Source organism: Podarcis raffonei, chromosome 17 (genome assembly GCF_027172205.1).
Source record: "Podarcis raffonei isolate rPodRaf1 chromosome 17, rPodRaf1.pri, whole genome shotgun sequence".
Lineage (NCBI taxonomy): Eukaryota > Metazoa > Chordata > Lepidosauria > Squamata > Lacertidae > Podarcis > Podarcis raffonei.
This window is the reverse complement of record NC_070618.1, coordinates 37,684,903-37,706,390: the sequence shown is the minus strand read 5'-3', so window position 1 is coordinate 37,706,390 and position 21,488 is coordinate 37,684,903. Positions and strand designations below refer to the sequence as shown.

The 21,488-nt window shown below is 48.3% G+C and overlaps 1 protein-coding gene across 5 annotated transcripts in view; it reads left to right on the top strand.

The window, feature by feature from the left end:
* PLXNA3 (plexin A3) overlaps positions 1-21,488 on the top strand; it is an 85,951-nt gene that overhangs the window by 35,387 nt on the left and 29,076 nt on the right. For 4 of the 5 annotated variants that reach the window (XM_053371975.1, XM_053371972.1, XM_053371971.1 and 1 more), the window contains exons 11-26: positions 4,055-4,151; positions 5,190-5,380; positions 5,878-6,023; positions 7,984-8,104; positions 8,355-8,491; positions 9,368-9,541; positions 12,014-12,107; positions 13,026-13,265; positions 13,880-14,023; positions 15,204-15,438; positions 16,766-16,908; positions 17,710-17,966; positions 18,557-18,623; positions 19,305-19,451; positions 20,562-20,751; positions 21,036-21,139. In XM_053371975.1, coding sequence (XP_053227950.1) covers positions 4,055-4,151; positions 5,190-5,380; positions 5,878-6,023; positions 7,984-8,104; positions 8,355-8,491; positions 9,368-9,541; positions 12,014-12,107; positions 13,026-13,265; positions 13,880-14,023; positions 15,204-15,438; positions 16,766-16,908; positions 17,710-17,966; positions 18,557-18,623; positions 19,305-19,451; positions 20,562-20,751; positions 21,036-21,139 — 2,487 coding nt within the window. The remainder of the gene's footprint in view (positions 1-4,054; positions 4,152-5,189; positions 5,381-5,877; positions 6,024-7,983; positions 8,105-8,354; positions 8,492-9,367; positions 9,542-12,013; positions 12,108-13,025; positions 13,266-13,879; positions 14,024-15,203; positions 15,439-16,765; positions 16,909-17,709; positions 17,967-18,556; positions 18,624-19,304; positions 19,452-20,561; positions 20,752-21,035; positions 21,140-21,488) is intronic. The other variant, XM_053371974.1, reaches the window with a different exon arrangement.

The following is a 21,488-nucleotide window of genomic DNA, read 5'->3' as shown; positions in this document are numbered from 1 at the left end:
CTGAACAAATCCAGGCTACAGCTCATTTTAGAGGCTCCCTCGTGGCAGCGATGGCAGCAAACAAAAACTAATTTTCTGCCACTGTTGTATCTCTGCTGAGCCATTCAGCAGAGCCGGTGTTGAGTGGACAGAAATCTTCTGCATTTAGGTCCCCAGGGTGATTGTAATGAACCCTTGGTAGCCTGTTGAGATTTATCTGCCAAGCACTTCACCAGTAAAAATTGCTCTCATCTTCTCCAACTTAGATGACACTTTAGATCCAGTGTAAGTGCTAGAAGTTGGGAAGTTAGATTGGAATTTCTAGCGACAGACAGACAAAGAACAAACAATCATCTTATAATCAGGGATTATTTGGTATGCGTTTGTGGGGAAGATCTCCCCCTTCCTTTGCTCTCCTCTTGGGTTGCTTCTGTGGGGTTTGGCATTTTCTCCTCCTGGTGACTTCTGTTTCTATTAATATTGGCATTTGGCAGGAAACTACCTCACTTCTGCACATTTCATTGTCGTGAGATTAGGCTGTCATGTATTTTTTTGGTGAGGTTTTACAGTCTTCTTCGCGGTGACTCATACATTTCTGCTGTAGCTGCTGAGGTAGCATTTTCAGCCTGAGGAATGGTGATCAAACTGAGAGGGCTTATATGTGTTTTGCATTTGGGGTTAGGTTCTGATCCCTGTGGTGCTTTGCAGTAAAGGGAACATGGGCTGGTTTGGTGCCAGGCATTGAGTACTGTTGGGAAACTGACTTTTATCTGATCCGCAGACAGTTTTGGGCAGCGGCCGCGGCGGGATGGTGGTGGTAGTATATGTGCACAGAGAATTTCAGGAGGATAGCTTTGGTTTGAAGGTTCATCAGAGTCTGATACCAGCTACTGCATTCCATCTGCACAAGGATTCCTCTTGCACTAGGAGACTTGCCCTCTGTCCCCCTATGCAGACCCAGTACCCTGCCCAAATCTGTTCCAGAGGGTTGGAAGAGATTTAGGGGCTGCTTGTGGGGGGAAGATCGGGAGAATGTTTGGTTGTCAAAGGAGCTGACAGAACAAAAACTTAGTACTGTGTTGGGTTTCACTCCGGTCTCCAATCTGGATAAAAATTCACAGATAATAATTATAGGTGGTTTTCAAGCCATTTGGAATTCATGATTGCCTGGTTCAGACATTGGGTCCTACAGTGCACGCCTTTGCGTGGAGCTATGCCCAAACCCTAGGTCGTGTGCATGATGTATGAATGATATTTTTGCCTTATGCATACATTTAAAGAAAATGTATGGGCATAAAGGTGTATGGAGGTGGCATGAAACTGTGAGCAGCCCCTCACATGGCTCTGTGGCCACTGGGGTCTGCCTCCATGTGCACCACCAGCCTTCCCATGTGGAGCAGGAAAGTTTGGTGGATGATTCTTTGAATGTTTGGTTGAACATGTGGGGAGGATTACAGTGGTACCTCGGGTTACAGACGCTTCAGGTTACAGACTCCGCTAACCCAGAAACATTACCTCAGGTTAAGAACTTTGCTTCAGGATGAGAACAGAAATCGTGCGGCAGCGGCACAGCAGCAGTGGGAGGCCCCATTAGCTAAAGTGGTCTTCAGGTTAGGAACAGTTTCAGGTTAAGAACGGACCTCCAGAACGAATTAAGTACGCACCCCGAGGTACCGCTATATTGTTATTTGTATGTTCAGGTGAATGTGTGACTAGTCCCCAATGGTGAGAAGTTTGGGGTAGACTCAGTGGGGATGCTGAGGGTTAGGCTAGCAGGTGCAGTCGTGCACCCCTGTTTATGCCAGCAAAATGGAGCTCTTGTGTCCAAATTGTGGCCTTGGTTTTTGAAGGTCCCCCCACCTCGGGACGTGGTGAACTGAGATACGAATATGTCAGAGGTTTCCTAAAGCCAGGTCCACAAGCCAAAATTACTTCTGTAGGAATGGTGAGAATCTACCTATAATGGTTGCAAGTTGGGAACCACCTTCCTTTCCCTCCCCACCCATTTACAACTCTCCTCCAAAACTGTGGCATGCTAACTGCATCAGTACATGGCTTGGCTTGCTTGTCTGAGCTAACTTAAGCTATTTGCTCTGCAGGCACCTCACAGAGGTTCACCTGCTCTCAGTATTGGGGTACCATGGAAGTCTGAGGCAGGTAGTGAATGGATGTCCTTCCTTTTGGCTCATTTCAGGGCAGCAAGTCTAGAAGGAGTGATTAATGGTGTTTTTGGGTGCTGCTTGGCAGCAAAGGCTTTATCTTCCTTCCCACCTTCCTCTCCACTTAATTAACACTGTTGCATTTCTATATGTTAAGTGGTATGGAAACACTGATGGAATGGAATGAAGGATTCCACGTTGCTTTTTTTTTTTTAAATAAGGATTAAAGAGTCTCTTCTTTTGGCTGGGGCAGAAATAAACAGCAGGACTTACTGAAGATCTGTGTTGGCACTTGTTCTGTTTACTTTTAACATGCATTAATGATGTGAGAGAGGATGGACCGACTCTAAAGAGGCTCAAATGTTCTGCAGGCGATGCAGAATAATTCCAGCTGGCAAAGTACAAAGAAGGCTGCAGAGATGTGTCAAAAATAAAAATAAAAGTAAACCAGGTGGCTGAGGAACAAAATGGCTGAGAACACAGAGGGTTGATATAGCAGCAAAGTTATATATATGATGCAGAGAAGATTTTACTTTTCTACATCTGTGTCCCTAGTCAACAAGTTACTTCAAATACAGTGGTACCTCGGGTTACATACGCTTCAGGTTACATACGCTTCAGGTTAAAGACTGCTAACCCAGAAATAGTACCTGGGGTTAAGAACTTTGCTTCAGGATGAGAACAGAAATCGTGCAGCGGCAGCAGGAAGCCCCATTAGCTAAAGTGGTGTCTCAGGTTAAGAACAGTTTCAGATTAAGAACAGACCTCCAGAACAAATTAAGTTCTTAACCCGAGGTACTACTGTACTTGGAGAGAAGACTGGGGCGTGACACTTGTTGCCATTGCCTCCATACCTCCCTGTTACCTCAGGACAGGCGGTTGTGGGGGCTGGATATGGTGCAAGGGCTGCCCCCACCTTTGGACCCCTAATGTTCATTTATTTTATTAAACAACATTTATATACCACTTAAATCAGCAACAACAAAAAACCATGTGTGGTGCACATAAAGCAATATGGAATTTACAAAAGAAAATGCCAATAAAATCAACCCTCCGACCCTGCGAAGCAAGCCCATAGGGAAATTCGTCTTGCGGAATGACTCAAAAACGGAAAACTCTTTCGTCTTGCAAGTTTTTCATTTTGCGAGGCGTTCGTCTTGCAAGGCACCACTGTATTTCTGAATAGGGATTCTCATCACTACAATCATACTCCGTAGGGAGAGAGATTTGATATTGTTTGCATTTCAGTGAGAAACTCCCTGATTTGCACTTCTCAAACCAATGTACAGAACAACACACAAATATCCTTTGAACTTTACCCTTCTCCAAAGTTTGTGCTGCCGTTGAGAGGTTAAGAGTGGTGGACTCGTAATCTGGTGAACTGGGTTCAATTCCCTGCTCCTCCACATGCAGCTGCTGGGTGACCTTGGGCCAGTCACACTTCTCTGAAGTCTCTCAGCCTCACTCACCTCACAGAGTGTTTGTTGTGGGGGAGGAAGGGAAAGGAGATTGTTAGCCGCTTTGAGACTCCTTAGGGTAGTGATAAAGTGGGATATCAAATTCAAACTCCTCCTCTTCTTTTTCATTCCCTAGCAACCAGTGTGTGTGAAAATGCATATATTAGAGAAAAGTTTGCATTAAAGAACAACATATAAAAATGCATTATATTGGGGGAATTGCTTTTTTAAAATGGGTATATTTGTCAAAACTGCATACAAAAATGTATATTTTAGGAGAATTTCACCCTAACATGCTGACAAATTTTCCTGATGGTTCGTTTTTAAATGCAAATTATTGTTGCAGAAATTTGGAAAACTCAATTTAAGATTGGGAAAATGAGAAATGGAAATTGACAGGTGAATCGATTCCTAGTATTTTGCCCTCTCATACATTTGTGACCCATCTCTTTGCCACAGTACTGGTATGACAGTGATGACCTGGGGGAACTGCCGCTGGATTTTGATGTCATTTGGGATGGAGACTTTGCCATTGACAAGCCACCAGGGTTCAAAGGTATGAGCCCTAGATGCAGAGTGTGTAGATTAGTGTTTGTACTAATGGGGGTGCTTTAGGTCTGACTTTTCATGAATCACTTTCCAGTTTTGTAAAATGAACATTTTGTTACGGAGAAACCTTACACAGTGATAGTTGGAATGCAGTACACCAGGGCACATCAGTGCTGTCCCAAAACTTTTTGCAGCCTGAAGAACAGAAATGCCCCTTCTCAACCAGTGGCAGAGGAAGCCTCTTGGGCACCTGGGGTGATGCGCCCAGGGGTGGGGCGAACTGCCCATAGGGGCAGGGTGAACTGTGCCACATGGCGCCCATAGGGGCTAAGGACGGGTGCACTGCGCAGCACCCATAGGGATGGACAGAGGCAGAGCTAGTGGCGGTGTGCGTCCCAGGGATGACACATGGGGCGGACCGCCTCTGTTCTCAACACCCACCCACCAGCACTGCTAAGGCCAACACTTTTTTTTTTACAAGTCTTACTACACTCTTCAGTCACCAATTTCCTGCCTTCATCTGTCACTCCTTCCCTACTTCCAGTGCTGCCTAAAACTAGTGACTGAACCCTGATGTATGTATGGTAAAGCCATCTCTGGAAGATAGAGAAGCTGCCAAACCGTATCCAACTGTTGGTCCATCTACCTTAGTTTTGTCCACACTTCCTGCTAGAATCTTCCCAGGGTCTTAGACTGGACATATTTACTGGCCTATCTGGACCTGCTGGGGATTTAAACCTGGGACTTTACTCACGCAGAGCAGATGCTGTACCTCTGAGCTTCAGCCCTGCATCTTGGTTGACCCTGGTGTGATAATTTCTAGCATGGGTGCATTCAAAGACACAGTTGCATTAAGAAGCTAACCTATTAAAACGTTTATGGTGATTCTGCAATGTTAAGCAGGCAGCTGAATCTGGGCCCACACTGCATGGTTTAGATTGCCAGCGTAGGTGGAGGGATCTTTGAGGGAGGTGGCAATCTGGTGCATTGAGAAGAGAGGAAGTTCCTTTCATTTCATCTCCATGTTGTTCTTCCCTCTCCCCAGCTCTGTTGTACAAGTGTTCAGCCCAGCGCTCCAGCTGTGGGCTCTGCCTCAAGTCAGACCCGCGTTATGAGTGTGGTTGGTGTGTTCCAGAACGCCGTTGTCTCTTGCGCCCTCACTGCCCTACTTCCCGGCAGAATTGGGTGCCACCTGGACGGCGGGGGGCCCGCTGCACCCACCCCCGCATCACCCAGGTAAGAAAAACTGCTTAGCAGTTCTCTTAAAGGTAAAGGTAAAGGGACCCCTGACCATTAGGTCCAGTCATGGCCGACTCTGGGGTTGCAGCGCTCATCTCACTTTATTGGCTGAGGGAGCCGGCGTACAGCTTCTGGGTCATGTAGTCAGCATGACTAAGCCGCTTCTGGCAAACCAGAGCTGTGCATGGAAACGCCATTTACCTTCCTGCCGGAGCGGTACCTATTTATCTACTTGCTCTTCATGCTTTCGAACTGCTAGGTTGGCAGGAGCAGGGACTGAGCAATAGGAGCTCACCCCGTCGTGGGGATTCGAACCGCCAACCTTCTGATCGGCAAGCCCTAGGCTCTGTGGTTTAACCCACAGCGCCACCTGCATTCTCTTCCTGTGGTGTTTTTTCCTTCTTTTTTGGAACCCCTGCAAACCTCGCTGGGTTCCCTCCCCCCAATGAGCAGCCTTCCTCTCTCTTCCCCTCCCACCCCCAATCTCTCTGCAGGTGTTGCCATTGACTGGCCCCAAGGAAGGTGGGACTCGAGTGACAGTTTGGGGAGAGAACCTGGGGCTTCATTTCTTCGAGGTGGGGGTCCGTGTGGCAGGCGTGCGCTGCACTTCTCTCTCTGCTGAATACATCAGCGCTGAGAGGTTGGTGAGGGTTTTCTGAAAACACTGGGTGCTGGTGGAGGAGGAGCCTGCGGGGTGCTGTCAAGGGAAGGTGTAGAACAGGGAATTTGGGTAGGAGCAAAACTGCAAAAACAACTGTGTGGTTCATGTTCTCTCACTTAACACCACCTCCTGGACCTGGTGGTGCATTTAATGGCAGAACTCTGTGAATGCAGCTCCTTCACTCCTCCCTTTGTACTTACACCAGGAAGTCCACAGTTAACCAGAGTATCCCTTTTTCCCAGAATGGAAGAAACTCTGATCAGCAGCTTTGGAACAAGCCCAGGATCATAAAGTACAATTTATGGCAGAGTGCCTTTTAGTTATAGCACTTGGTTCTCGTGCATTTGTGAGCCAGGACTTCCAGGCAGGTTTGTCATATTAACTAAAAACAAAATAATATCTAAGAAGGGAGGCTGCAGGGTTGCAAAATCGGAAGAATGAAAAGGAGCCAATACAGTGAGCTAAAGAGCGCACAGTTGTACTTGATGAAGCTATCATTTTAATCTTCACACTTTCTGATCAGACCAGAAAGATTTATGTTGCAAGAGAGGACAATAAATTAGTCTTTTCCTCCCCCCACGTCCCCCAGTGTCATCCCGGCATGTTCCACTCATTTGAATTTAGACATGTTTGTCTAAATGTTTCCCTCTTAAACTCCAGAAACAAGGTTCCCATGCCCAGATTCTCTCACTTTGGTAAAACTGGTCTAAACTACCAATAATGGGTTTTCTTGGGGGTTAGCCACGCTTAACTTTTGCTCTGCTTTTTCCAGGCACCGGGAAAGCTTTATTTCCCACTTTCCCTACGAAAATCCGCGCTTTAGCATTCAGTTTGGCTTTTTCATGGATTGCCGTTTGCTCCAGGGTTTTCATGGGGAAAGATCCAGAGCAAAAAAAAGGAGGGGGACTTATACACAAAACTTTAAAGTGTGGACCATGCCTGGAAAGAGGGGGGCAAAGGGGAAAGTGTAGATAAGCTCTTAGGTAGGCCGAAGTGGACTTTGATATTTCAATAGCACATGGATGGGTAACTTTTTCAGTCTTAACAGGTGGGAGACTCAGATCCGCCATGATCATGAATTTATTGCTTCCTCTGTGCGTCTTGTTTGGGTGGGGCGGTGGGTGGAAGGTGCCTTCCCTATGCAAAACAAGATGGCGTCCCTAGTCCCTTATTGCAGAAACCTCTGAGTTTTCCTTATACAGTGGAACCTCGGGTTACGGTGGGGAGCCCCGCCACAACCCGAAAACGACGCAACCCAAAGTGTCGTGTCGTGTCTGCACATGTGCGCAGCGCAGTTTAGTGCTTCTGCGCATGCACAGACGCGATTTATCGCAACTGCACGTGCACGAATGGCGCAAACCCGGAAGTAACCCGTTCCAGTACTTGCGGGTTTGCGCCAGTTGCAAGCTGAGGGTGACGTAAGCCAGAGGCAACGTCACCCGAGGCTCCACTGTATTTTGTGCTGAGAAGGATGTTGGTGCTGCCTTGATTGAGGGGGAAAGATAGGCCAGGCCAAAAGTATTCATTGGGCAGCTAGGAGAGAGGCCAGGAAAATTTAGAGGATTGCATTGAAGGCCTCTCTGACCCAGGCTAATGCTGCTGACCTAACAGGCACTCCTGAGGAAATGAGGAGTCATCCCCTCCCCAGGGAAGAGCACTGACTAGACTGAAAGGTTTACCAGGCAAACGTCATTCTGTTCAAGGAGTGTTTCTTGCAAGGCCTTAACAAACCTGCAGTCCGGGGCAAGACAAAGAGAGCTGAGCTGTGCAAAAATAAATTATGACAAGGGGCATTGTGGAATGAAGAATGAGAAGCAAGTGATGGCCTTTCGAAGGGAAGGGATGTGGTGGACTCAATGGGGCTGCAGGGATTGGTGTGGTGGCGATGGGATGGGGAGAAAGCCATATTCTTCTGACAAATCATCCTTTCTCCCCTCAGGCTGGTATGCGAACTGGAGCCATCGCTTTTGCCTGACCCTCCCCCCGGGCCTGTGGAGCTGTGCGTAGGCGATTGCAGTGCTGACTACCGGACCCAGTCTGATACTCCCTTCACTTTTGTGGTAATCAGGGTGGGGGTTAGGGCTCAATAGGCATATTTAGCTTATATGATAAGCAATGAAGTACATGGTAGAAGTCTTGCTTGTAAACTGTGGGCGCGTTTATCTGTGGGAAGGGGTGTTTTCTGAGCCCCAGACCCAAAAAGTAGTCTGGTTCTGGAAGGGGTGTCCACGTTAATCAGCTTGAGGGAAGGGGGAGACTGTTCGTGAAGTGTATCTTCATTATTGATTTCTACCTGTTTTCCTCATGTAGACCCCCAGTTTTCATGGGGTATACCCAGAACGAGGTCCTGCCTCAGGCGGGACAAAAATCAGCCTCCTGGGAACGCATCTGGATGCTGGGAGCAATGTCAGTGTTGTGATCCGGGGAGCCCCATGTCAGCTGATAAGGTATTGTTTGGGGTGCCATTCATGTTTCAGTGGAGTTGGCTGGGAACTCCTGGACAGGCTCACTATTAAATTGGGTTTGGGTGGGGGAAGGAATTGGGTGGAATTCAGCATCGCGCTGAGGTGAATGTCCATTCAGGACAAGCATTGCAGCAGGCGGAACAATCCCCCCATCTCCTCCCCCAAGCTCTGTTCTGGGAGTTGACCTGAAATCCCCTCCAAGACTTTGGGGGTGGGCAAGTGGAGGAGAGGAGGGGAAAGCTCCGCCGGGCAAGCAGAAGCCCTTGGGCTCAAAGGACTCTTTAGGTCAGTGGTTACCAATTGGTAGTCTGCAGACCCCAGAGGTCTGTTTCACCCATGCAGGGGTCTCTGGCACCATGGGCAAGGGCGCAAAACTGCCTAGAAAGCACCGGACAAGTGGAAATCTGCTTGGCCGCATTCTTTCTAGGCACGGGACAAGCACAAGTCTGGATGACCCTAGGGCCGTTTATTTGCATGGTGCAGCAGGCAGAGTATCAGGCCAGAATTGAGGAGGGCCAGGTTCAGATCCCCACTCAGCCATGAAGCTCCTAGACCCTGCTAACTGCCTTTCAGTTTAATCTACCTCAGAATAGAATGGGGTGGTGGTGGGGAGAATCGGGTGTGCTGCCCTAGAGCAGGATAAAAATGAAATAAGTCCATGGCCTGAGACCTAAGCTGGCCAGACACAGAGGAGGGAAGCTCTGTGTTTATGTTGGACAGTTCAAAGTGGGTGGAGGGAACGTGGTAGGCGTTGAATGATGAGGTGCAGAGGAAGCATAATTTTTGAGGTCAGATTATTTGTGAGGAGGCTGTGTTTGTTTCTTTAGGGGCAATAACTCTCAGTTTCCCTCTCCCAAGGCGTAGCGCAGGGGAGATTGTCTGCCTGTCTCCCCCCTCAGCCCTAGGCCCAGGCCTCGCTGAGCTCAGCCTTCGCATTGACCGTGCTAACATCAGCACCAACGGCACAGTCTCCTTCCGCTACAGCCCTGACCCGGTTGTCACAGGGATAGAGCCTGCCTGGAGCATTGCCAAGTAAGTGAAGAGCCTGTGACAGCTCTAAGCTTCTTTACTAAGCATCTCTCATTCCCACAGGACAGTGCCCAGGCCCCAAATCGGTAGATGGGAGTAACTGAGGAAATAAGGCTCTCCCCCCAACTTCCCCATGACTGCTGCTTAGTGGGGAGGGCCCTGGTGCTTCCACACCCCCTCATGACTCAGAGAGGAAAATTGGGGGCTGCCCTCCATCCTCCACATTTAAAAAGTTTTACTTTAGACACTTCTGCTTTGTCTCGTTTATTCAATCTGTCTCCCACCTCAGTGTTTCTCAAACTATGGTCCCAGCTGTTGTTGAACTACAACTCCCATCATCCCTAGCTAACAGGACCAGTGGTCAGGGATGCTGGGAGTTGTAGTCCAACTACAGATGGGGATCCATGTTTGACAAACACAGTCTCATCTTCTAGGCTAGCAGTTTGTTTAGATTCCAATAGATAGATAGATAGATAGATAGATAGATAGATAGATAGATAGATATTTAGGGACACACACACCTTACCCTTTTCCAAGGACAATATTGCAAATACAGTCATTCCGCCACTAGGGCTGGGCGATACCTGGTTTTCAACACTGTGATATATCACCAGCTAAACACCACAATTTAGTGATATATCATGATTTTTGAAACTTGGAACTATGTAGGGGGGTAAAGAAGCAGTCTGTGGAGATCATGCAGGTCGGGGGGGGGTGCAGATCAGGTGTGTGGCTGGGCAAAGGAACATGGAGATTGGTTGTGCCAGTGAGCAAAGAAGCATGGAGATCAGGCTTGCAGGAAGCAAGTCACACATGCAGAAGGGAGCAAGGAAGGAAAGAGGTCTGAAGAACACAGGGCAATGTGGTGGGTTTTTTGTTTTTTTTACTTCGTGGCGTCTGTGAAGGGAAGTCAGCGACTCAGCATCAGTGGCTTCATGAAACCATTCTTTCTCCCAGCTGCTTCCAGACAAATCCACATTGAAGACTCACACAAACTGTGATTCATGATGCATTGCCATGTCAATTGTTTTTAGACAGTTATCGTGATGTGATCTAGAAACCGGTATTGGACGATATATCAATATATTGCCCTGCCCTATCCCCTACATATGCATGATTGAGTCACACACAACCGTGTATATGTGTGGTGCTGGGAAATAAATAGATAGATTCAAACCAGGAAATGGCAGGAGAGAGCTGGAGAGTCCTCGTGGCTCATGAGAAGACCCTCCTAGTAGCCCAAAGAGGACGTCAGTGAGAGTGGAGGAAGCCCCAAAGAGACCAGAGGCACGGTGGGGCTTTGTTTAAGCTGCTCAGCCTCCCTGCCTAATAGCTGACGCATGGGGTAGCACAGCAGCTGCTGCAGCTGCCACTTACCCAGGCACCTTCCCAGCTGGTCCCAGGGCTTCAATTCTAGCTGGAGAAAGTTGTGGGGAGAGAGAGCTGGAGCAGGTATTTCAAGGCTTTTTAGAGGGTGCTCCTCACTCACGCAATCTTCACTTACGGGGGGGGGGAGCAGAACTTAACCACTACATAAGTGGGGGGGGGTGCCTGTACTAAAAAAATTATATTCCTATACTATAGACATATCTTCCAAATTAAAAAGCATGGAGAGGACAACATTTACAGGCAGTGGGGTGAAGCTGAAAAGAGATACTGATTTATTAGTAGATATGTATGCATGTTTTTAATTTTGTGAACTGTATATATAGAGGGCAATTTGTATCCCATTCTTCCTCCCAAAGGAGCCAAGGGTGGCAAGCAACAAACAAAAAAGCAATTCCAATTCAGAAGCAGACTGGGAAAGAGCTCTACTTAAAAGGCACATACAGATATGTCTTCATGTGTGCACATAACCATACTCCTGACTTGGGGGAGTGGTAGAATCCTTAGAGTACTTTTCACACCATCTAGAAACCTGAATTCTCATATCAAGGCCAGGGGTGCCAACTTGAATAAAATATTGGGGGGGGGGGACGACGCAAGTAAGCCCTGTTCTTCATAGTCTATCACATGACACATCACACAGCATTTGAATGGCTATGTCTCTCAACTTTTTGGGGGGACCCCCTCAAATATTTTATTGGGGGGCCAAAGGGACCTCAGCCCCTAGGAGTTGACTTCTATGCTCAAGGCTAATGGTCAACACTGGGGAAATCGAGTTTTGGAAAGGGAGGAGGAGCACACTTAGGGAGCGCACTAGCTTTGATCCTGTGTGAACTTCCCTTGGCTCATTTGCAGAGGACAGCACCTGTGACATTCTGAGCATACCTAGTCTTCTCTGTGCAACTGTATCCCTGGTCTCCTTGCCACTGCTGCACGCCTGGTGGCTGCCATTATGAGAATGGGGTCTTACCAAAGTCATGAATTTCCCTTTCTTTGACCAGGTCTTCTCTTTATCATCTGCACCACCACAGTGTTTGTGGGCTGAATCCATTTACCTCCCCCCTGTCTTTTCTTACCCTCACCCCACAGTGGTAGTACCATTCTCACAGTGAGTGGGACCCACCTGCTGACGATCCAGGAGCCCCGTGTTCGCGCTGCCTATGGGGGAATAGAAACCATCAACGTGAGTCTTCTGTGGAGTGGGCTAAACTGATGCAGACTGGGTGTACAGCAAAAAAGAGGCAATTGACAGACATAGAGGAGAGAGGGAGGGAGAGAGATGGGATTTGCACCATCAGGTTAGCTACTCTGCTCTAAGAAACAATATACCACTCACCCATATCAACCAGTACTATCACTTGGCTTAAAACATGTTTGTTGATCTATAGATCAGTCCTCCATACCCAGAAGTTCAAGAGCAGAATGTCCACTGCACCTGTAGTTCTTAACTTCAAATTTTTGCCGGGTTTTCACTTCTGCTTTTAAGCTGTCCATCTTGTGTGCATTAAATTTGTGTGATTGTAGCTGGCTGGCTGCCAAGTGTGTAAAGCTGTGATTGCATAAGTTGAATGCACACAAGTTGTGAGTTGACTGTATATAAACTCACTGCACATTCTCCCTCCACCGTCTGAGAGAAGGTCTGTAGCTTAAGATCAGACATATGATCTCCCACTTTCATTCTGGATGGTGAAGTTCAGAAGGAAACTCCATCATGTGATATATATTTTCTTAATCATATATTTCCACTCCCAAGTCTCTGTAAGTAAAAACCATAAAATGTAAACCATAAAATTGTAAGTAAAACCATGAAATGGTTCTTAAACATATCTGTCTCTGTCTTGAATCCAAGATAAAGATTAGGAGGCCCAAAGCATTCTGGGAGGGAGGGAATAGTCCTCCCTTCCAAGCCCTTAAAAGGCAACATACTTTTTGAGAGCTAATTGTGAAAGCCAAGACTCTGCATCTCAGAAGTAAGGACTGCTGGTCTTTAAGACAGCAGAGTAGGTATGCGCGGTTGGGTGTTGAAGGTCAGAAGCCAAGTGTAGCAGATTATTCTTTGTTCCCCCTCAGTTGTGGGGTGTCTGTTTTTCCTTCCTTGCAGAGTTGTCAGGTGCTGAATGACTCGGTGATGTTGTGCAAGGCCCCTGGCATCATACCTGGGGAGCAGGCCCTGCCCCTTGCAGGTGCTCACCCTGACGAGTTTGGCTTCCTCTTGGATGATGTGGCAGCCGCACGTACCTTGAACCGCTCAGCCTTTACCTACTACCCTGACCCCAGCTTTGAGCCGTTTGGTCCCAGCGGCATCCTGGAGATTAAGCCTGGATCCCATGTAGTCCTCAAGGTACTGAAGCAGTTTGTGTCAGGGCTTTTAAAACTTTAATGGCTGAAACCCTCAAGCCAATCAAATGATAGCCTGCTCAAAGCCTACTGAATAAAAACCATGACAGAATTATTTTGTCTGGCATGATGTGGCTTTTTACCTTTTGGTTAGAGATAAGCATTCCAAAAAAGAAAGGAGTGCCTATTTTATGGTTGTGACATTCAAATACAGAATTCAGTCGGAAATTGAGAATTTAGTTTTCTTTCATATATATTTTAAAACATTTTTCTAGGCCTTATGACAGCAAAGTAGGTGTGAGTAAATATAGGCCTTGTGTGGTGAAATCTGGTTGAGGTGGTCTGAAGAGGATTCCCAGTGGTTGAGGAATTTAGTTTTAGAGCCTTGCCTTTCTCCATGGATAAGAGAAATATACAATTTTGCATGTTCTCTACTGGCTGCAGAGAATGAATGTGCTTTTTGGTGCTATGTTGAATGGACTTTGTGCAGAGTGGGTACTCAGTTTGCACTTTGAGAGTCCTGGGCTTAGACGCAAGAGACTGTCTTCTCCAAGCCTAGATTCAGGATCCTTTTACAGAACGCTCCCATATCTTCTCTCATATTGCTGTGTCTTTCAGGGCAGGAACCTGATCCCAGCAGTATCGGGCAGCACACGACTCAACTATACAGTACTAATCGGCGGAGAGCCCTGCATCCTGACTGTCTCAGAGACCCAACTGCTGTGTGACTCACCAAGCCAAACTGGGGAACAGCCAGTTACGGTACACCTATCATTGGAAGTCAGGGAGGGAAGGAAGGGGGGGATGTGGAGCAGATGGGATCAGTCTGCCTATTCCAGGGAGAACTGCCAATGCTATGGACATGCAAGGGGTTGTCCAGTGAGTGATTTGTCCTGGTGATGTGACATAGTAGTATGCATGTATTAGCCTGAGGAATGTCATCCCTGCCCCTCCCCGGCAAGCTGGTGGGTAGGTCTGCCCATTCTGCCCAACCATGTGGACCAACTAAAAGAAAAAAATTGCAGAACAGAGCACCCCATACATCTAGGTTGAAGAGTGTGGGATATACTGGGGTTCTCTCACCAAATAGTACTTACCCCAAACCTGGATCTTGGCATCTAGGAATTCTCCTTTTCTACCTATTTTTTCCCTTGCCACCAACAAAGAGGTCAACAATGTTCCAAGAACAAGTCCTGATGTCCAAAAAGATATGCCCTAAGTTCATTTGAGGGCTGTTCCCCTGAGTTAAGCCGCTGGACCTCATTGTTTTCAGAGACAGCACATATCCTGAACCGCAGATGCCAGTTAGTTAAATGTACAAGGGGATGGGAGAGCTGTTGTCTTTTTTTTTTTTTAATTAATTTTTATTCAAATTTCCAATAACCATTCCATTTATAATTTAACATCCAATTTAACTTATACATCTTTTAGACTTCCATCAGCCTATCTGACAATTTTCATATTTATCACAACTTCTCACATTTCCTAAATTTATGTTGCACTTTAACAATCCTTATTTTATCTTCTCTTTTAAGCGACATTCCTATCTATTCTTTTCACAGAGCTTCCTGAAATCCAACAAGCGTTATTTCCTCATCACACACAGTTTTGATATACTCTGTAAATTTATTCCAGTCCTCGGTGAATCTCTGATCGCGTTGGTTTCGAATTTTTCCCGTTAATTTGTCCATTTCTGCATATTCCATCAGTTTCATTCTCCATTCTTCCCTCGTTGGCATTTCTTCCTGTTACCATTTTTGGGCCAACAAAATTCTGGCTGCTGTAACTGCATATCTAAATAACTTCACATCTTTCTTTTCAACATCGTTGGGAGAGCTGTTGTCTTAATGATGGTGGACTATATAAATGGGCCCTTGGCCTGATGCAGCAGGGGCGCTTCTCCTGTGTGACCTGGCTTCATCTCTTGCTCTTCTTTTTGTAGATCCTGGTGGGGGGTCTCTCGTTCTCCCCTGGGACCCTCCACATTTACCCTGAGACAGCCCTGCCTTTGCCGGCTCTTGTTGGGTTAGGTGCAGGAGGAAGTCTGCTTCTGGGCGCTATCATTGGGGTGCTGGTGGCCTACAAGCGGAAGACTCGGGATGCTGACCGTACTCTGAAGCGGTTGCAGCTGCAGATGGACAACTTGGAGTCTCGCGTGGCCCTGGAGTGCAAGGAAGGTATTCAGGGGGCTGGGAAATAAAGGGACGTGAATGTAGGGGGCAGCAACATTGACTTTTGGGCCCAAGGTTGGTAGTTGTTGATGGAACGTGTTAATGTAATCTTCAGCATCTCCTCTCTTAGGAGGCGACTGATGCTAATGTAGGTCTTTGGGCACAAAGGTGTCTTCTCTAGTTGTTATCTGTAGCCTCCAACATGGAGTGCAGAAGTCCAGCTCCCTCTGGGCACTATGTATGCATCAGGACTGCTTCCCAGGGTATGGAATAGTTCCTTTTGTAGATTGGAAAGATGTGCAGCCATTATGGGCTCCATATTCTTTTCACAGCAAATAGTTTGTGGCAGTCACCAGCTCCTGTAACACTGCAACAAGGCCGGCCCTACCATTCTGGAGAGTGGGATGGCTGCATCAGACAGCTAATTCTGGGTGTCATGAAGGGACAGGAAACCAGGAGTTATTGAAGGTATTTCTGATAGTATCTCCACTCGCAAGGAGAGATGCTTGTGGGATTTTCTGTCTCATTTGCCAGAATAACTTGGCCAGCTTTAAGCTGGCCATGATTGGGGGTGGGATTTGCTGTTCTGCTTTAGGTAGCAAAATGTATTTGGTTTATAGGTAGCAGAAGTCTTTGGTTGTAGGTTTATCCCACAACCATCCCTATTTTTCCCCATTTTGTGAAATAGTTGAGGGTTGGGAGTTTTTTGCTAACGTATTAATTCACAGAAGATTCGTTTAGGTTTCAGCCCCTCCTTGGGTGTCTCGAAATTAAATCTCTGGTGTTTCTCTGGGGGTGGCTGGGCAAGAAGGGCAGAGAAGGTCCGCCTAAACTCTAGATGGCAAAGACATGGGCATAGGCACAAAATGCCAAGGTACCATTGCCCCCCCCCCATTTTCCCACTACTGCACACCATGACTACCTGTCCCAATAGACACACATCCCCTGCCTTAGAAAACAGTTTAGAACGAAGAGCAGAAAGAGAAGAACCTTCAGCAATAAGAGTGCAGTCATCTTAGGCAGTAATTTCTGGTGCAAATATGTGTCAAAAATCCACAAAAGCATTCCTTTGTGTGAAATGTTGAGAGGGTTGTGCTTGGTACAGCTTGGTGGGCTCAGAGAAAAGGCACTTGCCATGAATGGTCCTTAATGAGAACTGTGGCAGCTTCTGGAGAACCCTAGGAACTCAGGTGTCTTTAAATTCTTTGGCTCCCTTAGGTTTCAAAAGCCTAGGGGTGGTTTTTTTTTTGCGCGGGGGGGGGGGATTACAGTGGAGAAGGTTGCCCGTTATGCATGGTCTCCAACACTTTTGACCATCTTCCACCTTCTTCAGCTTTTGCTGAGCTGCAGACAGACATTAACGAGCTGACAAACAACATGGATGGTGTGAAGATCCCTTTCCTGGACTATCGGACCTATGCAAGGCGTGTGCTTTTTCCAGGGGTGGATGAGCACCCAGCGCTGCAGGAGACCAGTGTAAGTTGCAATGCAGGGGGAGAGACAGGGACCTGGCAAAGGTTTTTGCCTTACAGTTGGCAGAAAAGGGAGATCAGAAGCTAGTGTTTCATGATCTCCATCTGACACGACCTGAGTCATGGTGGTGGGGTTCTTGCATGTTGAAGTCTTGGCCTTCTAGCTTTTGGGTGCAAGTCCCTCCCCTGCCCCACTTTGGTATTTCCTCCATTGAGGTACATGTTCTTGAACTACTTGTTTGGCCTCGCTTAGACAAATTAATGGAGGATAGGCTATCAGTGGGTACTAACCATAATGTCTATGTCCTGCCTTATCAATCGGAAGCAGGTGTGCCTCTGTAGATGGGTTGCTGGGAATCAGTCACAAGTGGGCAGAGTGCAGTTGCACTCGAGTCATGCCTCTGGCCTTCTTTATAGGCACATGGTTGGCCATTGTGAGACCAGGATTATGTACTATGATGGGCCCTTTGGCATGATCCTGCAAGGGTCTTCTGCCTGTCAGCCCACAAAAACACCTATCTCATTGCTGTTGGAAGCAAGAAACTGGTCTAGGTGGGTCCTTGGTCTGATCAGCAAAGGATGTTCCTATTCTTTTAATGCTCTTATGCGGAAGAGATATGTGTGGTCAATAGTGCAGAAGACAACATTCCTCTCTCAGTGGCCATCTTGTGAGGAGCAGCATTTCAAAGACATATGCAAAGTTGCAGGACCCTCCATGGGAATGTTTTTAACGTGCACGGCCATTTTCCAAGTGTCCTGGCTAGCTCAAGGGGTGTGTCTCTCTTGCTTCTCTTGCCCTCTACAGACGCCACCGAGCACAGAGAAAGGCCTCCGCCTCTTCGGGCAGCTGCTGCACACGCGGCCCTTCCTCTTGACCTTCATCCACACCCTGGAGGGACAGCGTGGCTTCTCCATGCGGGACCGGGGGGCTGTTGCTTCCCTGACTATGGTGGCTCTGCAGGGCAGGCTGGACTATGCTACTGGTGTGCTGAAGCAGCTGCTGGCAGACCTCATTGAAAAGAACCTGCAGAACCGTGCGCACCCCAAGCTCTTGCTCCGCCGGTGAGAGGCCTTCTGTGCTCCTCCCCACCACTTAATGCCATAAGCCTTTAACCCTCACACTGCCACCAAACAAGTGCCATAACACCCTCGCTTGCCTCCCCATCTTCTAAACAAGAGATTGCCAGACCCCCTTAAGGCTGGGAACCACGTATCACCATCGTGTTGCCCCTCTGCAGCACTTCCACACAGAGCTGCTATGGGTCCTCAGCCCCTGCTAGTCATGCCATATGTTCCACCTCTTAACATGCAAAGTCATCCTTGCTACTTCTGTGCTCCTTCCTGCTGTATTTCTCCCCATCTTTCCAGTCTAGTGGACTGAATTGATGCTGTGTGTCTCTTCCTCCCTCCAAATGTGCCTGTAATCCCGGGGGGGGGGGCGGGTAGCAGCATCCCATTTGTTGGAGTGAACATTGTTGGGGCAGAGGAAGTAGGGAGGTCAAGTTTCTAGTCCCTGTGACGTGGCAAAGGGGCTCCCAGATTTATGCGTATTTCTCTTCACAGCTGTGTGCATGTGGGCATTGAGGATTCCCTCCACCTCCCACACATGGGGAACTCAGCCGTCTGTGCTCTCTCTTTTTCTGTTTTCCCAGGACGGAGTCCGTAGCTGAGAAAATGTTGACAAATTGGTTTACTTTCCTGCTGCACAGGTTCCTCAAGGTGAGTGCATGCAAGAGAAAGAGAGGGGGCGGGCAGGGGGAGAGAGAGAAGTGAGATGGAACGGGGCTTCTGACATCTGGGTCCTGGCCCTTATTCTGGCAGAGAGCAGGAATCTAAAGGGGGCTGAGGGAAACTAGAGGCCAAAGATCCAGAATTTTCTACCCACGGTCTTTGTCCTGGGGAGAGGGAGTTGGGAATGAGAGTTCTGTGGTTAGGGAAGGAAATGTTTTGCATGCATCAGCTTCCATGTCCAATCTCTAGGGTCTGCAATTTGAAAAATGACCAGGTAGCAGGTGATGGCAGCCGTGGCTGGTCCATTAGGCCAAGCAAGATGCATCGCTACCACCCTTGGTTGGCCCTGCTGCCTGCCCTCCTGACTTACAACCGGTCGAGGAGTGTGTGGCCCTGCCTGCCGCCTGCCGCCTGCCACCTCCTTATTCCGCAGGGAGGAGGAATGGGAGTGAGGAGGAGCTCAAATGTGTCGGCTCTGCCTCTCACTGGCTGTGGTTGCGCCTGCCACTGCCTATGCCTACTGCTGGGCTCCCTGCCTCCTGGGTGATGGAGAGCCCCTTTCTCTGCCAGAGGCCCTGATGCCAAAGTAGATGGATGATAATCTGACCTGGGATAAGGGAGCTTCCCGTGTTCCTTGCCTGTGAACCTCTCTCTTCTTCCCCACCCCAGGAATGTGCTGGGGAGCCGCTGTTTATGCTATTCTGTGCCATCAAGCAGCAGATGGAGAAAGGACCCATAGATTCCATCACAGGCGAGGCTCGCTACTCACTGAGCGAGGACAAGCTCATTCGCCAGCAAATAGATTACAAGACCTTGGTGAGGATGCTGGTGGCTGTGCTACACCTCTTCGTAGTCTGGGGAGAGAACAGTTTAGTTTGCTGTGTGAAGGGGGGGCGGGTTGCAGTTGCGTAGGCCAGTCTGGCTTGCAGTCTTGGTGGTTTAGATGACTCCAGGCCACCAGATTTGAAGAGATAAGCAGTGGCCTAACATTTTAATAGGGATGTGGGTGGTGCTGTGGGTTAAACCACAGACCCTAGGGCTTGCCGATCAGAAGGTCAGCGGTTCGAATCCCCTCCACAGGGTGAGCTCCCGTTGCTCAGTCCCTGCTCCTGCCAACCTAGCAGTTCGAAAGCACATCAAAGTGCAAGTAGATAAAGAGGTACCACTCCAGCGGGAAGGTAAACGGCGTTTCCGTACTCTGCTCTGGTTCGCCAGAAGTGGCTTAGTCATGCTGGCCACATGACCCGGAAGCTGTACACTGGCTCCCTCAGCCAATAAAGCAAGATGAGCGCCGCAACCCCAGAGTTGGTCACAACTGGACCTAATGGTCAGGGGTCCCCTTTACCTAACATTTTAATGGTAGGAGACATAACTTTATGGGGCTGACCTACTAAGCCTCAAATGGGGCTGCCTTAAAGGAAAAAGGGAATGGAAGTACCAGAAAGTTCCATAGAACTGGGGAGAGGAACAGGGAAGGGTGAGATTAGCCCAGCTATGCCAAACGCTGCTGTCTGCCTGTGTGGTGCATGCTGGACTTTGGCTAAGGTGAGGCACTAGGTTCTGCTTACAGGCAGCTGGGGGTGGGGGCAAAACGGGTCCATTCCAACGTTACAGTTCTATGTAGGAATAAAAGTTTGGTTTGTTTGTTTTTTACTTTCGGCTGACCACGAAAAGAATTGGCCTTCCCCTGTTTCCATCTTGGCGTAGATTAGGCAACCTGCTCTTGGACCTCCATGTTCGTTTGGCAATAAAAAGGTTTTCAGCAATGCTGGAACTGCAGTTGCTCACAAATGGTAGTTGGGGATGTGAGGAATGACCAGAGCTGAAAAATGTTCTAGGTATGACCCTGGGTGCATGTAGCTAGGGATGCATGAGCCTTGAAACTCTGACGACTGCAACGTTAACAGGTTTTTTCTCTGCTTCCAGACTCTGTTATGTACCCCCCCTGAGCCCCCTGGGGGTCCTGCCGTGCCTGTCAAGGTATTAAACTGTGACTCAGTGACGCAAGTGAAGGAGAAGCTGCTGGATGCTGTGTACCGTGGGGTGCCCTATTCCCAACGCCCACGTGCCGAAGACATGGAGCTGGGTATGAAGGCAGGAACGTGGGAGAAAGCAGGTGGGGCTGGGAGCCTGGACTGGACACCTTGGTTATTAGCCACTGGGCTTAGGCTAGGGGTGGAGAACCTTGGCTCCAGCATATGCTCTTCGACTGTAGGTCCCGTTATCCCTAACCACAGGCCATGCTGACTGGGGCTGATGGGAATTTCAGTAAAAACAACATCTGGAGGGCCACAGGCTCCCCATCCCTGGCTTAAGTTGTAACAAAATTGGGGGGGGGGGAGCCTGGGAGAGATAATACCAAGCCAGCTCTCTCCTCATTGACCTCCTTTTTCACCCCAGAATGGTGTCAAGGCAGTGGGGGGCGAACCATTCTTCAGGATGAGGATGCCACAAGCAAGATTGAAGGAGACTGGAAACGGCTCAATACCCTTGGGCATTATCAGGTAACCAGTTTCCCTTCCTCCCAGCTCAGGGCCAGATGAACTACCCTGGATTCCTAATATGTTTACCGTAGCCTGGGGAAAATGGGAGAATGCGGTAGAGTTTGGGAGCAAGCAGCTTCCGAGCAGTACAAGGTGTGAGGGCTGTTCTGTATTCCTTAGGAATATTTCCGGCAGGAATCAGGAAATAAATAATGCTTTGCACGCCATAGAAGATTTGAGGAGTGGAATAGAGCAGGTTGCGAGGGGGGTGGAAGAGGGGGCTGTGCATGTGAGTGTCTTGACCAAGCAAAGAACACTGGATTGCCTCAAGAATACAACTCGAGGAGTCATACTCCGTACTGTTTGGAAG